Source organism: Sorex fumeus, unplaced genomic scaffold (assembly GCF_029834395.1).
Source record: "Sorex fumeus unplaced genomic scaffold, SorFum_2.1 ptg000047l, whole genome shotgun sequence".
NCBI classification, from domain to species: Eukaryota; Metazoa; Chordata; class Mammalia; order Eulipotyphla; family Soricidae; genus Sorex; species Sorex fumeus.
This window is the reverse complement of record NW_026606104.1, coordinates 54,469,710-54,486,576: the sequence shown is the minus strand read 5'-3', so window position 1 is coordinate 54,486,576 and position 16,867 is coordinate 54,469,710. Positions and strand designations below refer to the sequence as shown.

Sequence of the window (16,867 nt, the reverse complement as noted above, 5' to 3'; positions counted from 1 at the left end):
CGGCCCTGGTCATTTGTGATGTCCTTGTAGAATATCACTCAGGAGTTCCAGCCTCTCTTGGTGGGAGTTTAGATCATAGTTCAAAGGGAGGAGTTCCTGCCTCTCTCTGGAAAGCAGAGAAGGTGCCAGGGAAGTGACAGTGTCAGGGCTCTTAAATACCTGACTCTGGGGAGTCACCAAAGGGGTCACATGTGCTTGCTAAGGGGCGCCAGATATTGCTCTCCAGTTGGGGTGCCAAAGAAAAGAGAGCCTGCAGCTGGGAGAATGGGGCAGCAAAACAAGCTCAAGAAGGAAGCCACGTTTCCTAAAAAAAAAAAAAAGAAGAGGCAGATGTTCACGGATCATTCCCCAGTGAGCCTGCCAGGAAGTTTCTGGGACAGCGGAAGACGCCAGTCCACACCCTGCCCACCTCAGCGATTTTCCCTGGGTAGAAGCTCGCTTCTCCCCTCTCCCCATCCCGCAACCCCCCCGCCCCGGGTAAGTCGCCCCAGCCCCGCTCCCATTCGACCAAGCCCCAGATGCCCCGCCCCACTTTTGACAGATGCCTCCAGTTCCGTCCCCCGCACGTGGCCCGGCCCGAGGTGGTCAGCTCCCCTCCCGGCCCCTGTTCGGAGTGAAAGGGTTCCTTCCCACCGTCCCGGTGCTTCGGGAGAGACCCCGATGCGGGGAGGACGTGTTCCTGGCCCTGAAACCTCCCAGACCTGCTCCGTGTAAACCGCCTTGGTTTTGTGTCAGCTTCCGAGGCCGGAGACAGGCGGCCGCTGGGGGTCCGCTCGGTCTAAGGAGCACTGGAGGGTGGGGATAAGAGGGGTCCACGGAGCAGCCCACATGCTCCTTCTGGAGGGATTCCCGAGAGGCCTCTTGGGGTCCTCACTAAGTAGGAAAGGCCGGTCTGGGGAGCAATCCGAATCCGGGAACCCGGGTCGCGGTGCGGCTGGGCCCTGTGGTCGCGGTGCCCACCTACCCGATGGGAGTGAGCGTGTAGGATGCGAAGACGTAGGGTGCTGACCACCCCGTCTTTTCCTTCCCCCCACTCGGCATCTTCCCGCCTTCCTGCAATTTCGGGTGGGATATGGGGGGGGGGGGGTCACATCTTGTGACTCATCTCCTCTCCCATCCCCACCCCCGCTGGGGCCCGGGAAAGGAAGGCTTAGAGCCTCGGCTGTGGCTCTCCCGTTCCCATAGCAACCGTGCGGTTGTTTTGCGAATCCTCTTCAGGCAACGACACTTTTCACCCCAGACTTGGGCCCGGGGTCCGAGCCTCGGCGTGGGGGACGGCTCGGGATACTGCCCACCTCCTTCCCCGAGAGCCGAGGAAGGTCAGCCCGGACGGGCGGGCGGGGCGCGCGCCTGCAGCCGGGCCTCACTGGCCACCGGGTCCCCACCTGAAACCCCGCCTGCCACTCCGCTCCGGCGGAGCCAATCAGCGCCCCCTGGGCCCGGGAGGAGGCGGGGCTTATGCAAATCGTGTCGCCTCCGAGAGACATAGTGATACAAGAGCGGGGAGGCGGCTCCGGCGCGGACCTGGGAGCGCCCGGGCACCAGCCGCGAGCCAGCCCCGGTCCCCGCGGCCCGAGGCATCCGGCGAGCCGGCGAGCGGCCCCAGGTAACGCGGGCGGGACCGGCCGAGGCCCCGTCCCCTCCCCCTCCACTGTCCATTCCCCATCCTCGGCCCCTGATTCGTCTCCCTGACCCCGATTCCGCCCTACGTGGCAGCAGCTGGAGGAAGAGACCCTGGGCAGGGAACCCCGACCCGGTCCCGGCCTCACCTTCCCAGGGAGAAGGGGCCGACACTTAACTTCCAGCTCAGGTAAGATCAACCGCTGCTCTAACCTCCAACACCCACCCCCACCCCACCCTTCACCCTACCCCCACCACCCCCACGCGGGGATTTGGTGGTGCTGGTTCTAGAGGCTCCATCCCCCTCTCCCTTGGACCCAAGCCCCTGGTCTCTCCCACCTCCCCAGGGAAACCCCACCCAGGTACCGTGCCCCATTCAGCCGGGGCACTTCACAAGGCGTCCCAAGTCTGTCCCCTCCGTGGGAATCCACTCCCAGCCCTCACTGGCCTGATTGGCACCCCAGACTCCCACTCTTCGAACTGGAAGCCTCTTAGCAGACCTGGGGGAGGGAGAAAGCCCCCACCCTACAAGGGGCCTTTGCAGCTCTCTCAGCTGCCTTGACCTCGTGTGCGACCCCAAATTTGACCTCTTCCACCCAGGCTGGAGGATAAACCCAGGTCATTCTGCCCAGCCAGCCACCATAACTTGCCAGTCTTTGCAGCCAAAGTTGAAGCCTCTTGCCTCTCAGGTGTCCCTCCTGGTTCCACTGGTCTTCTGTGCTCCATCACTCCCTTGCACCCTTCTCTCTGCTGCTCCACAGGGCCCCAGTGCCCTCCTTTCCCTGCTGTGGGCAGGCCAGGGGTGACAGGAAGGATGGTCTTGGCCGGTCCCCTTGCCTCGTTCTGGTTCTCTGAGAGAAGCAACAGTGTGTCTCAGAGAGGAGGCCGAGGAGGCTTCTGCCCTCTCCAGGGGTCAGTGCATCTCCCCCAGGCAGAGGGATGGGCACTGTCCCTGCACATCCTTTGGGCTGGACCCTGTGACTATTTGGACTTCCTCCGAGACCAGTTCTGATGTGGATATGGTCAGCAAGGCCACTCACTGTCTCTTGTTAAGAAAGAGGGCAGAAGACCGGACTGCTTCTTGGAGAAGAGCAAAGGGAGGAAAGGAAAGAGAAAAATCTCCTGACCATGGAGCTATTGTCGCCATGGCAACTGTCTCAGCACCAGCTCCTCTGAAGCTGAGTGAGGGTGTGGGATTATTGCTTCCCTTGGTCCCTCCCACTCTCCCTGTCACCTCCCCACTGGAAGCCCACCGTCCTAAGCCTGGCTGGCCTCTGAGCGCCAAGGGGCAGTGTGAGCTGTTTCCAGCCAGAGGGAAGCCTGCCTGCGGACAGCTGAGGAGCCTTCCTGGGTGCCACTGACTACAGGGCCACCAGAACATGCCTGCAGAGGGTTTCTATCCTTGCTTCTCTGCTGTGGGGCTTGTCAGCCTTGGGTACACCCTCCCTTTCTCTGGCTCTGGGAGTTATTGTCCCTGAGGTGGGTGCAAGGGAAGGGGAGAAACGATGACTGAACTTCATGATAGGATGTCAGGGAGGGGCGGAAGGGAGTTGTGCCCCTCTCCTGTAACCCACCCGGAGATATTCGTTGACCATGACATCCAGACAGGACTCTGGATTCTTCTCTGCACTGGAGAATTTCTGTAGCTCAGGCCAGGGCTTCATGCAAAGAGCTCATCCCTCATCAGGCTGCATTCTAGAATTCTAGATGTGGGTCAGACAGTCCTGCATACCTGTGGGGACTCAACTTCCCAGGCTCGCCAGCTCTGTCAGGCCCCCAGTGCTCAGTTCCTGCTGCTGACAGTCTGCTTGTCCCGGTTGGGAGAGGCTGATCTTCTGAGAGTGGACTTCCACTGAGCCCCATGATTGCTCATAGTTGCGGCAGCGCAGAAGAGAAAAGAGGGTATTAGGAGAGAGGGGAGCAGCCAGGCAAACAGGTAAGGCAGGGCTGGCTGGGGGAAAAACAACACCGTGAAGAGGTGGGAGGGAATAGGCTCCAGAGTTGAGAAGATTCTGGGGACCTCTATAGACATGATCATAGGGCATTGCCTATACTGGTCTTCTGGACAAAGCTAGGAGAGAAGTTTCCTGGGAATAGAGGATTCAGAAGAGAAGGTCCTGGTGAGGCAGCCGAGCCTTGGTACGGCTTGGCAAGCCACACCCCAGCTGAACTGCAGATCCCTGGCTATGACCTTGGCTCCGAGTACGAGGGGGAAGGACATGGTTAAAGTTTCAGGAGCACTTCAAAGGAAGGAACAGCATGACTTGGCAAGGTGGACCTCGAGTAAAAGCAGCTGGGAAAAGCAAAGATAACAGTGATGGCCATTTCCCCCTGGGACAAGTGAGGAGAAGAAGGGAACATGGAGAGAAAAGGTGTATTCCCCGCTGAGGGCAAGTCTGGTCGAAGATGTTCTACGTCAGCTCTGCTGGTGGTGGCCTGGAGGGCTGGGTTATCTCCTATCACAGTCGGCATCTCTCGAGGCCAAAAGGAAGGTCAGAGGTTCCCTGAAAGGCAGGTGAGGGTGGGAGAGGTCCTTTACCCAACAAGAGTAGCTGTGACTGGAGAGAATGGTCCTGCCACATGGCACAGGGTCAGTCTGGTGCTCCCCTGTGCCCTGGCACTGAGCCGCCTTGTGATTCAGGGCCCGTTTTCTCCTCGTGGTAGGCTTCTGGTTTTTTGTTTTTGTTTTTGTTTTTCTTTTTTTGGGTCACACCCGGCGATGCACAGGGGTTACTCCTGGCTCTTCACTCAGGAATCAGTCCTGGCAGTGCTCAGGGGACCATATGGGATGCTGGGAATCGAACCCAGGTCGGCTGCGTGCAAGGCAAACGCCCTACCTGCTGTGCTATCGCTCCAGCCCCAGGCTTCTGTTTTTTTACTAAATGAAGGCCGTGATTTAAAAGGGCATTGCCAGTTTTTATTTGCCAGCCTAAGAACAGAAGAAGAAATGAGGAGATCTGAAGGAGGTCTGGCCTTCAGGAGGCCCAGAGGGGTCCAGGCACAAGTGAGAGTGAGAGAGAAGAGCGGCAGAAGGCAGGGGCCACAGCAACACCGGGACACACCCAGACGTGTGCTCTTTGGCAGCCTTGCAGCCTCAGATGCTGACACGCTCCCCCTACACACAGCATGCACGCAGACACACAGCACTTTCCACAGGTGACAGCAGGAGAGGTTCTGCCTCCGCCATTAGACACCTCCTCCTCCAGCAGCTTCCTTTGGATTTGGTGGATGAGGGGCCCAGTGAGAATGAGAGGGGCTCAGCCTACCATCCTCCACTTGTCAGGGTCCCCGAGGCATCCTTGACTCCGGTTCCTGTAGTTATAGTGGGTTTGCAGCTGCAGGGTCCCGAGAATAGCATGGCTGCCCCATGCCAGGCTTCTCTTGGGGCCTGATCCTTGGGAGTGGTGGGAGGAAGAGGAGGCGGCCAACTTCCTCAAGGCCCAGTAGAGGAATCTGAGGCCCAGAAATAACTGGTCACTAGCCAGAGGTCAGCAAGCAAGGGGATGCAACAGACCAGGCTCAGGTCTGGTTTAGAACAGGCTCAGAAGTAAGGGGCAGAAAGAAGGAAGTGAAATTCCTCTGCCAGCCTGAGGGCTTCCTTTCTCAGAGAAGCTTCATGACAGGCAGTTCTGAGGAGTCTGGCACCCTTCCCGAGAGACTCTGAGCAGGTCAGACAACTGCCAGGTCGTGTTCTGGGAAACTCAGGCTCTGAAGGGAAGTTTCTCCCATGGAGGTCAGACAGGAGCACCCACCTGGCCTGTGAAGCATTCACCTGCCCCACAGACCAGGACCGTGCTCCGGCTGGGGTGTGAAAATTTACCAGCCCCAAGCTTCCTTCCCAGCCACACTAGTTCCATGCATGTGTCTCTAATTCAGGGTCTGCCCCAGCTCCAGTCACCTCCACATCCAGTTAGTCCCCATGTCTTGCCAATGGCCTCTCCCATCACCTCTCAGCTCATCCTCACCTCTCCACACCTTGCACCAAACCTGTGCAGAGATTCCTCACTGCCCGTCCACCCCAGTTCTCTTCCTCACAGACTCCACAGAAAACTTTATGAAACATATTCCTTCTTCTTGCATAATTTTTTTCTTTTTGGGTCACACCCAGTCAGGGGTTCCTCCTGGCTCTGCACTCAGGAATTACTCCTGGCGGTGCTCGGGGGACCATATGGGATTCCGGGGATTGAACTCGTGTCAGCTGCATGCAAAGCAAATGCCTTATCTGCTGTAAGGCATTTGTAAATGCCTCTAGCCCCTCATGTATGTTTTCGGGGTTCCCAATCACTGGCTCAGTACCTGCGTCTCTCTTTGAGTGTTTTTGTAGACTGAATGCTCTCTTTTTAGCCCACGCTTTTAAATCCCAGGGGTTTCTGTCCCCTCTTCATAAAGGCCAAACTCTTTGGTATGGATGAAGACTCTTTGCAGTCAGCTATCTGCCTCTTTGACCCCAGTGTTAGTTGCTGAAAGTGGGCCTGTGGGTCTCTCACTCCCGTCACTGGCACAGGCCAAGCACACAGTCAGCTCAGAAAATGGATGATTTTGTGCAGAGCAGAATGCAATAAGGGTCATCAGAGCTACATATTATTTATACAGAGAAATAAGAGAGAGCAGCTGCTTTCGGGCACCTGCCTGAGTCCCTAGGAGGGGATGAGTCTGGGAGACAGGTGGAGGCGGTATGTGGAAACTCCAGAGAGAAGCTGGCGGAGCCTTAAGCCTTAAGGGGTGCTCTGGAAGGAACCCCGGCAGAGGGGGAAGTTTGTGGCCTATAGTATGCACGTGCTTTTCTTGAGAGGGATTAGAAGGCCAGGGATCTTGGGGGACAGAAACCTGTGCTGAGAACAGGAGTGGGGCCTGCTTGGGGTTCTGGGTGTTTGGAGGGAAGAAAGCCTGCTTCAGAGAGGAAGCCCTGTAATGGGCAGCATAGTGATGGGAAGGGACGCCCCCATGTAGTGTGGGGTGGAGGGACTGCTGTGGGAAGGTAAGACTCCTACAGGACACTATAGCCCAGATTAGGAAAGTGGGACTTGTGGGGGTTGCTGCTGAGAAGAGGGGGGTCCACCCTGCTGTTGAAGGAATGTTCCCGGTTTTGGAAAAGAAAAACCTCCATGGGGATATGGGGATCCACAGTTGACGTTCAAGTGTGGCCATGCACTAAGTGGAGACCCTGTCCCCAGGCCCCGCCATGGGGAAGACCAACAGCAAACTGGCCCCAGAGGTGCTGGAGGATCTGGTCCAGAACACGGAGTTCAGTGAGCAGGAACTGAAGCAGTGGTACAAGGGCTTCCTGAAGGACTGCCCCAGCGGCATCCTTAACCTGGAGGAGTTCCAGCAGCTCTATATCAAGGTGGGTGGGGAGCGGGCCAGGTACCTTAGGTGGCTAGTCGAATGGGCAGAGGCAGGGTCGGTCACCGGAGGAGGGTGGGGGTGGGCGGAGCATTTAGGGCGGAGCCAGGTAGCACAGGAGGTGGGCCAAAATGGGTGGGGGGCAGGGCGGAGCCCGTGTGTATGTGCGTGTGTGGGAGGGGGAGGGGGAGGAGGAGGCAGCTCGGGGGCGGGGCAGAGTCTCTGGGGGCGGAGCCATGCAGCCCGGGGGCGGGGCAAAGTATCTGGGGGCGGGGCCAGGCAGCCCAGGGGGCGGGGCAGAGTGTCTGGGGGCGGGGCCAGGCAACCCAGGAGGCGGGGCCAAGCTGATAGAGGTGGGGCCGAGCCGATGGAGGCGGGGCCGGGCAGCCCTGGAGGCGGGCCGGGCGGGCGGGGGCGGGGCGGGCAGAGCCGAGGGTGGGGCGCGTTGGGGCCGCCCATCCCCGCCGTGCCTCCATGGCCCCTTCCCCCTTTAGTTCTTCCCCTACGGCGACGCCTCCAAGTTCGCGCAGCACGCTTTTCGCACCTTTGACAAGAATGGCGACGGCACCATCGACTTCCGGGAGTTCATCTGCGCCCTCTCGGTCACGTCCCGCGGCAGCTTCGAGCAGAAGCTCAACTGGGCCTTTGAGATGTACGACCTGGACGGCGACGGGCGCATCACGCGCCTGGAAATGCTAGAGATCATCGAGGTGCGCTGGGGCGAACCCTAGGCACCGGGTTGGCGGGGCAGGCAGCATCTCTTCCTTCACTGCGGCAGGCCTCCCCGGACCCAGCTTGCCCCCACCACCCTTCTGTAGGGCGCCAGGAGCCTCCTAGCACCCACACGCAGCTCCTGGGCTCCCGTGGCTTCTTGGCATCAGGCTCAGTGCAGCTTCGGTCTTGTGCCAAGTGCATGAGCCAACGGGCCGAGCGGGCAGGGACCCCCATCTTACAGCCGGGGAAACCCAGCAGGTGGCAGCGGTTAAGAGTCTGACCTCACAGTCAGGTCTGAGAAATTCTCGTTCATTCTTTTGGCAAACGGGTAACGAGTGCCTGGCATATGCTGAGCACTACACGGGCATTCCAGCTTTGGGGACTGTCCTTCTAGTGAAAATAAATTCGGACAGCAGGAGCAACAGCCTAGGCAACGTTAGGCATGTGAAGTATTTTGAAGATGGCAAACTGCAACATAAGAGAGAACGATGAGGAATAGTGAGTTTACAAGGTGAAATGTGAGTGAGTAGCACCAGGTGAGAGCTAACCGTGTCGCTGTCTAGGAAAGATTGTTGTAGGCAGAGGGTACCAGAAGTTCAGAGATGCTACTGGAAATCGGGTTGTAATGCTCAAGGAGCAGCCAGGGTGGAAGGAGGGCAAGAGGTGGGAATGTGGTCTCCTTTCCAGCACCCAAGTCTCAGTGTCTCCTGATGCCTGGGCTGCTTTACCAGTGGGAAGAGCGGCCACTAGAGGGCTCTCTGCTCTCAGCGTGGAGAACAGATGGAAGCCACAGAAGCAGGGAGACTTCCACGTGTCTCAGTCCAGAGCTGAAGGAGGAGAGGAAGTGGCAGGAATGGTTGGGCCTGGGATTGGTTGCAGAACTAGAGCAGGCAAGATTTGCTGAAAGATCCTGTGTGAGAGAAGGAGGGAGATCCAGATGGAACCTAAGTTTTGATTTAAATACATCCAAGGTAGATACTGTTTACTGAGACAGGAAATGCTGGGGGAAGGGGGGGTGCAGGGTGAAGAGTTGGGGTTTATCAATTAATTAATTAATTGGGGGAGGGCATACCCTGCCGTGCTCAGGGTTTACTCTTGGCTCTGTGCTCAGGGGTCTCCCCTGGTGAGGCTTGGTGGGACCGTATGGGTCCTGGGGATTGAACACAGGCCAGATGCATGCAAGACAAATGTCTCACCCACTGCCCTACTTACTTCCCTAGACCAAGAGCTGGGTTTTAGACATCGTTAATTGTGAGATGCTCCGCTATATTCTGCCTTAATGATTAAACATCCCCTTCCAGTATTTTAATCATCTCCCAGTGGGCCCCCCTTCCTTTGTTCACCCTGGTCCTCCCTCTCTGCCCCAGGCTATCTACAAGATGGTGGGCACTGTGATCATGATGCGCATGAACCAGGATGGGCTCACCCCCCAGCAGCGCGTGGATAAAATCTTCAAGAAGATGGACCGGGATAAGGACGACCAGATCACGCTGGAAGAGTTCAAAGAGGCGGCCAAGAGTGACCCGTCCATCGTGCTGCTGCTGCAGTGTGACATGCAGAAGTAGAGGCTGGTGAGGGGCAGGCCCCCAGAGGAGCACACTCACCTCCCACCCGTCACCTCTCTGGCTGGTCCTTCCCCAGGGAAAGGGGGACACCAGTCTTACTGTCTGGCTAACCCACCCCTCTGCCCAAGTCCTTGTCCGCCCCCCCTCCATGATCCTTGAGGGACCACCTCCCCCCTGGAAAAGAGACAGATCCTCAGGTATCCTGTCCTCCAGCCCCATACCCAGTTGTGGTCCAGAGCCCAGCACCTCCTGGGCTTATCGGAGAGCTGGCTCTGGCTCCGAGAGACAGGCTTAAGGTCTGGGATTTTTTTTCCCCCCTGTGGAATTCTGTAGTTCCTGGCATCAGACTTTCTAGGATGTGGTCCCACCAACCCAAGTTCAAGGGCCAAATTGGGTCTGTCTTTTGCTGAAGACCCAAGTCCTTAATGTGGATCTCTGCCTTGCCCCCTGGATTCTACCTGGTCCCTCGGCCCCCACTTGGGAGCCTGCATCCAGCCTTTTCCTCAGCTCACATGTATTAAGTCGCCTGTTCCATGCCAGGCCCCTCTAGGTGCTAAGAGTGTGCAGTGCCCTGTGGGAGCGCCTACGGTGGGAGGTGGATCTCAGCCAGGGTGTGGTGAGGCTGGTTCTTTGGAAGGGAACTATTGAACCTTCCCACCAGCTCCCCGCAGAGCTGCAGGAGGATGAAGCAAAGAGGATTCAGAAGCCTCTGAACCCCGAGGGTGGATGTTTTAAGAAACATTGCAATCATGTGATTATTTTTCTTAGCACCCCTGAAAAGAGCTCCCCATTTTATTAGTATAGGATGAAAGAAGTCTTTATATTTACTGGATTCTTACGATTACATAAATATAGAAAATGCTGATTTTAGGGAGAAAGAATGCTGGGGGACAAAAGAGGGAAAACTTGCCACCAAACTTGCCAGCTCACACGTTTCCTTATCAGGCTGAGCCTGGGCTGCCGTTGTCAGCATTTTCTGCTGCCGCTTCCTTTTCCATGAGCATATCAAGGCCTCGCAGCTCCTGGGTGCACTTACCCTGGAGGGGTGCTGACTTTAGGGAGAAAGGCAAGCCTACCAGGGTGAGACCCGTGCCTTGCCCGCCTCTTGCTGGTTTGGCCCTGAGTTTGGTCTCGTTCAAGGAGGGGCTTGTTCTCTGGCTGCTAAAGGAAGAAGGAGCTGGAAGACGAAGACCCCTAGCCACTGTTTAGGCTGAATAGGTGGCGGTGATGAGCCCGCGGCCTCACCCTGCACTGGGCGAGCTTCACGGGAAAGGCTTTTTTGATGCCCCTGTCCTAAATCTGCCAGGCAATCCCTCATCTCTCAAGTGCTCTACTTTTGCTTCCCCGTGTCTGCTCTGCCCCTGGGAGCCACATGCTCCCGGCTGCATGCTCTGGCCGCCAGAAAAGCGAGTCGCCTCTCTTCCCGCGCTGCTCTCCTGTCTCGTGATCAGTGGCTTGCTGTGCCCTGGCGAGGACATCCTCATGAAAAACAGTCTCATCCCCAGTGGTTGCCTGCCCGTGGGGGGCGGGGGGAAGCAGGGAGTGGCTGCCCAGGTGGGGTGCACGGATGTGTCTGCAGGAAAGACACACAGCTCGCCTCTCTGGGGTGGTGCACCCCTGCAGGCAACTGGGGGTGCGTCCTTTGGGCCTAAATTCCATTGGATTTTGCTTCTTTGCTGCCCTGGAAGGTAGCAGAGCCCTTGGGTGACACCCTTTTTTCTCTCTTTTTGCCTAGTAAGCTGGGGACATTGCCCTGAGGGCAGTAACCAGCAGGATTCTAACAGGCACCACTTCAGAGGATGCTCCATTGCTCTCAGGAGCGGCTCTTACAGGGCTTTTTGCTGTCAGTCATAGACACGCAGATACTCAGCAGCCCAGCTCCACTGAGACCCAGAGAGTAACACAGGAAGGCTTCCTACAGAGTGGGATGCCTTCCCTGCCCCAAGGCTGAATCTAACCATTGTCACCCAGAATGTCTTGGCTTTCAGACACTTGACCCTCGAAGCTGAGGGAAGTAGGGATTTTCATTCCCTTTCTCCAGACTCAGGCTTCCCTTATGAGTCTCTTCCCCACCCACCCGGCTCTCTGATGCTCAGAGGTAGCAGGGCTGAGTCTGGGGTCCCAGTTGGCTTCTGCAAGCTTCCTGCCGAGAAGTTTCTGAGCTGTGGTCTTCCAAACAGAAACAGGAGCGTTTTGGCCCTCCTCATGTGGGGGCAACCCTCCTGTCACTTCAGCTCATGGGTCCCTGCTGTCCCCAAAGTCTCTGCCTCAGAACTCTGGGGGCTTCTTACACCTTTTCTGCCACATGGGGCACACTGGCTTACTCTCAGCTCTGGACACATACCCGTGGATGATCTTGACTGGTTCTCAGATGGTCCAATAGTGTGAACCCATAATGCCAGGCTAGGCATCAGCACCATCACCTTGTGGATTCGAGAAACCCCGGGTGGGGGGGGGGGGTCAATGCTTCCAAATACTCCTGGGGGTACCAGGGATCGTGTGCTCAGAGTGGTGGTGCACCTGAGAAAAGAGACAACCTTTACATCTCTGCCCTGGCGGGAGAGATGTGCCACAGAGTCAGGTCAGCAGAGCTGGAATCTACCTTGCAGCAACAATGAACAGTCACAGCCAGTTAGCACACAGCTGTGTCCAGATCCAGACTCCTTTGAAGTTCCGGATCTCGCAGTAACTAATGTTCTGAATTTCTGGGTCCCAGAATCTTCCTTCTCATCCGTTTCTGTCCTCATTTATCCTTTTGGGCTTAAGAGCAGCCTCTGATTTCTTATCTCTAAAATCATCTCCAAGGGAAGCATGGCCATTACCATTCTTCAGTTGGAGTCTGGGTTCTATAAATTTATCTTGAAGTCCAAAGTTAAGGGAAAGGAAGCCCTACAGCCAAGGACGTGGATTTTTTTCTAACACTGACATAAGGTGCTAGGCACAAACAGTCCTGCTACAGAGAGAAACGGGAAAGAGAATAAGGAAAGAAATGGGTCTGTAGGTAGGAGAGTAAGTGGACACTCTAAATATTTTTACACGGAAATTGATTAAAGCCAAGATATTTCCTGAAAACCCACTCTGGGTGAGGCTTGCTGCTGATTCTGTGCTGGTCACTGTGGGCAGGAAGACATTTCTTACGTATTTTGGTCATTGGAAAAATAGCAGCTCCTGACCCGGAGACATCTCAAAGGTGGGATTTTCTTTTGGAAAAGGCCAGCCTTTTCTTTGACCTTCACCAGATGTGGGGGGATCTGGGCCTACCAGGGGCCCATGGTCTTTCTGGCTGCTGCGTAAGGCTATGGAAGTGGGAGGGGGTAGGAAAGCAGGGGTTGAGTGCAGGGGGGCATCCCAGCTTATTCTTCAGGAGGGCCCCCCTGTCCCCTCCAGCTTGTGGCCGTGCCCCAGTGACTGCCCTCACGTCTGCCCCTGTACTATGTGCTGTGACCCTCTGACAGTGAATAAAAGGTGTGAACGTGCTGGGGGCTCTTCTCTGGGAGGGGCAGGGGTGGAGAGGTGAGGGGAGCTCACACTGGGGAGGCCCGGGCTCTACCGTGGTGCTGACGACTGCGTGAGCCGGGTTCCACACTTGAGCTCTGAGAAGAAAGGGGTGTGCAGACCACAGGTACCCTCCAGAGGGGAAATCAAGAGGGCTGGCCTGGCAGGGGAGGGGGTGCTGGGCTTTCCAGGATGGCCTTCTTTCTGGGCCTCGGTCGCTCTTGTCCCCTTGGCAGTATTGGCCTCTGGGCGCCTCCCTGGTCCCTATGCAGAGTCCCTTGCTTGCCTGCACCGAGGGACTGAGCAGCCCCCGAAGCTCTGCACCCTGACTCACCAGAGACCCTTCGGTTCAATTCTCAAGCCAAAAAATCTGACTGGTCCTGCTCAGCTTTTGCTGGAAGCCCTTGATCCATACCTGATGATGCTGATACGGGGAATTGGGTGGACAGAGCAGTCTGCCCAGAGGGGAATATGTGGCAGAAAACATGGAATGTGGGTTTTCCCTCTTTGCAATGGATGCAATCCCTTAGAGCCCAAGAGAGAAGCTGGAGAGAGGTGGAGACCCGGGTTATGACGCATCTAGAGGGGAACTTTGTACAGATGAGGAAAAAATGCCCCTTTTGAGCGGAAGCAGGTTCATAAGTATTCAGTGTTTTGGGTAATTAGGGAAACACAACCCTGAACACATCCGGTCGGGGTAGCATTGCGGGAGAAGTAGATCGTGGCCTGGAGTTCAGCCTGCACTTGCCCTACTGTCGGGGGTGGTGGAGAGGTGCGTGACCAGCTCCGTCAGCTGCAGGAGAGCCCAGCCCAGAGGCCTGGACCCCTCCACGAAAGGCCTGGGGATGGGATCTGGTGGCGGCTTTTTCTTCCAGGAAACCTGGCCGGGGTCTGAGAGGCACTGCTTGGTGCGCAGCGTCCTCCTGCAATGCTCCATCGCTCTCCTAAGGGTTTTCTCAAGGGCGCCGGGAGGGGGCAGCTTCTCAGCAGGAAGCAATTAGAGCAGAGGAAGGAGGGTGACCTGGCCTGGGGGCAAGTGAGAACCCAAGGAGGTGACTCAGAAGTCTGAGACCTTGGGTCTGTTCTTTCCAGCTGAAGCCACTCTGGGGGCACGGGTCCTATTTCCCACCTGCCAGGGACAAACAGGACCTGGTGCCCTCTGCCTCCCACTCACAGGCTTTCTTCTGTCCCTTCTACTGCCACCAGGAGGAAAGCAGAGCAACCCTCTTCACCCCTAATTTGACTGGGAAGTTCCTCCAACATCCCTCTGGCCCGGCATGATCTGCCACCTCTTGACCCTGCCCTAAGCCCCCTGAATCCCTCCCTCCATTTCTCTCAGGCTCCTGTGCCTCTCCCCAGTCATGGCTCTTCCCAGTCTCAGTGACCCCCATGAAGCCTCTCACACCTCAGAGGACCAGCCCCACGTGAATGGCCTACCCGAGCTACCAAACAGCTGCCCACAGGATTCCACGCCCACAAGGAACAGATATTTCTTGGAGGCATCTGTTGAAGAATGTTCTGGAAACTTAGAGAAGGACACTCTAGGCAGACCTTCACTGGGGCTCGAGGCCCGCATGATCAGTAGCAGCATGGTTTCTTTCATGGTGTCCACTGCCTCCTACCTCTTCCCCATCTTGAGCTGCTGACCCCACTGAGAAAACGGGGTGTCCAGACCACAGACACCCTCCAGAGGGGAAATCAAGAGGCCTTCTGTTTCCTCTTAACCATTGTCACTAGGCTGCTGGTGGCAAGGCTGGCCCACATCCCCAAGAAGTCTCTGGCATCGCAGCATCCTCTGTAGCACCAGTAGACTCTCTCCCACCCACTCTTCCCAAGTCCCATTCCCCCCAAATAGGGATCTGACAGACCCAGGTCCCAGATCATCTTTCCAACCCAGGCCACACAGGTCAGAGGTGACTGGACAGCTTGGGACTGGGTCAAGCTGTCCTCAGATAGGACCTCAGGAACTCCCCATCTCCACTCAAGATTTTTCTCAATACAGTCTTCTCCTGTGCCCCCCTCCCTGAGGTACCCAAGCCCTTCTTAGTTTCAGTCTCTCTTGCTACAAAACAAAGCATCCCTAAACCGAGAGCTTAAAATAACGCTGTGTACCCTTTGTGGTTCTGAGTTGGGCTGGGCTCAGCTGGAACATTTGCAGCTTTATGTGCCATCCAGCGATGTCTTTCTGGGAGCTGAGGGCCTGGGGATGCAAATCAGCATTCGAACACTTGCTTGGTATGCATGAGTTAGATCTCTGGCACTGCCAAAAAAAAAAATAGAAGAAGAAGAAGTAAACCTAGATCCTACAGGTGCAATAACCTAGGGCTGGAACAGCCAAGATGGCCTCACCCATGTGGCTGAGCATTCCAGTCACCAGAGGAACCACTTTCTCCTCTGACCTCCCATGGCCACTCTCCTGCCCCATGAAAATCCAGACAGACTCCTTTCTTAGCAGCAGGTTCCCAAGAAGAAAAATGGAATCTGCAATCACCTCCATGCATAGTTTTGCTTCTACACATCCGACTCACAAACACAAGTCCCTGGGTCAGCTCAGAGTCAATGCTGTCTCTGGTTTTATTTTTAGGTCACACCTGCTGGAGGAGGGGTGTGCAGCAGGACAGTCCGGGGGCTCCTGCATGTAAGGCTGTGTGCTCCAGCTGTCCAGCCTCAACTTTACCTCTGGATAGATGGGGTGTCAAAGTCGTACTACTATAGGGCAGAGATGTGGGAGACTTTGGAGGCCTCGCTGCATGCTCTCAAAGACTCAGGAAGGGCAAGTGTAAGCATACGTCCCCTAGGAATCAGAGGCAGCTCAGTGGGCATAATACCTACCTTGATCCTGTGTCACCCACACTTGCTGGTCAGTGACTCTGCTGTTTGGGACTTCTACTTGCGGCAACAAAGAGTGTAATCTCTGACACACCACAGCCTAGTGGGTGTGAGCCCCACCACTAAAGGGTGTGATTCCTGGAGTAAGGGGCACTATAGCTGATCGACTTTGACCCTAAGTAAACACCAAAACTCAGGGCATGCAACCCCAGTGAGCACCATGGTCAACGATATGAGCACTGAGGTCAGAGATATAGTTCCAGGGCTAAGTGCATGCTCTGCATGCAAAGAGGATGATCCTCAGCACAGCATGGTCTCCCAAATACTGTCAGAAGCAACCCACAGCACAGAGCCAGAAATAGTCCCCAGGCCCCAAGGACCAAGGATGTGAGCACTACATCCAAGCCATGTGTGGCTCCTGCCATTGCAAAAACAACAGAAGGAAAGGAGAAAACAAACTTCCCCAAATCCTAAAACTCATTTTCTCTCCCCTCCCACTCAAGGTTTGGTTGGCTCTTCCCCGGACACAGTGGAGGCTGTGTTCTATAATCCCTCCGTTCTCTAACCCCGTTCAGGCAGCCGCTCTCCTCTATCCTAAGCTGGACTCTTCTGTGCTCCCTCCTGCCAGTGCAGACTTCTAAACTCAGACAGAAATGTCCCTTGTTGGCTTCCTGGATTGCGCCTTGGGGTGGACGGCATCAGTATCTGCACGTTGCAGTTCAACAGGGGAAAGTGCCTTAGACGGTCCAAAGTGAGGGGGCAAAGTCTTTGCTTCTGAACCTCCTCTGCAGGCCCTTCCTGGGCTAACCAACCCGAGCAGGGGGCTCTGGGCGTGCGCGGCCCCTAGTGGCCCTCAGTGGACCAGCAAGTATTCAGAGTCGCTCTCGGGCTTGGCCGGACTCCGGTCTCGCCAGGGACGTCAGGGGCCCTTCGCCTTGACCGGCAAGGACTCCACGGTGCTACCGGCGAGAGCTGTCCGTCGTGTCCTCCTTCCCGTCCGCAGACGGACTAGGGAGTCCCATTCAAGGGCTCAGGGTCACAGCCTCATAGAAGGAAAAGGAGAGTTGGGTGACATTTGGGGGCTGGAGGGAGAGGGCCGGCGGCTGGCTTTTCTTTTCTGTCTCCTTTAGGGGGTCGTCATCCTGGGGAATAAAATCGCCAGGCCTCCCTTCTGTCGATGCCCTGCCATCCCGATCCCCAGGAACCCTCACACCGCGCTCGCGGCCAATGCAGCCGCCACCCCCCGCCACAACCACTCCGGGTGTAGGACGCCCCGTTACGGGGGAGAGCTCGGCTGTGCC

The 16,867-nt window shown here is 56.5% G+C and overlaps 1 protein-coding gene across 2 annotated transcripts; it reads left to right on the top strand.

Moving 5' to 3' along the window:
* Nucleotides 1–1,450: 1,450 nt before the first annotated feature.
* Nucleotides 1,451–10,762, top strand: HPCAL4 (hippocalcin like 4). 2 transcript variants are annotated; one of them, XM_056122656.1, is made up of 4 exons: nucleotides 1,451–1,606; nucleotides 6,795–6,964; nucleotides 7,458–7,673; nucleotides 9,045–10,762. In XM_056122656.1, the coding sequence occupies exons 1-4, from the start codon at nucleotides 1,459–1,461 to the stop codon at nucleotides 9,240–9,242; spliced, it is 732 nt and encodes a 243-aa protein (XP_055978631.1). In that variant the 5' UTR covers nucleotides 1,451–1,458; the 3' UTR covers nucleotides 9,243–10,762. The 2 variants fall into 2 exon arrangements, with proteins under 2 accessions (XP_055978631.1, XP_055978632.1); XM_056122657.1 differs by having other exon boundaries at nucleotides 1,477–1,810.
* Nucleotides 10,763–16,867: the final 6,105 nt, after the last annotated feature.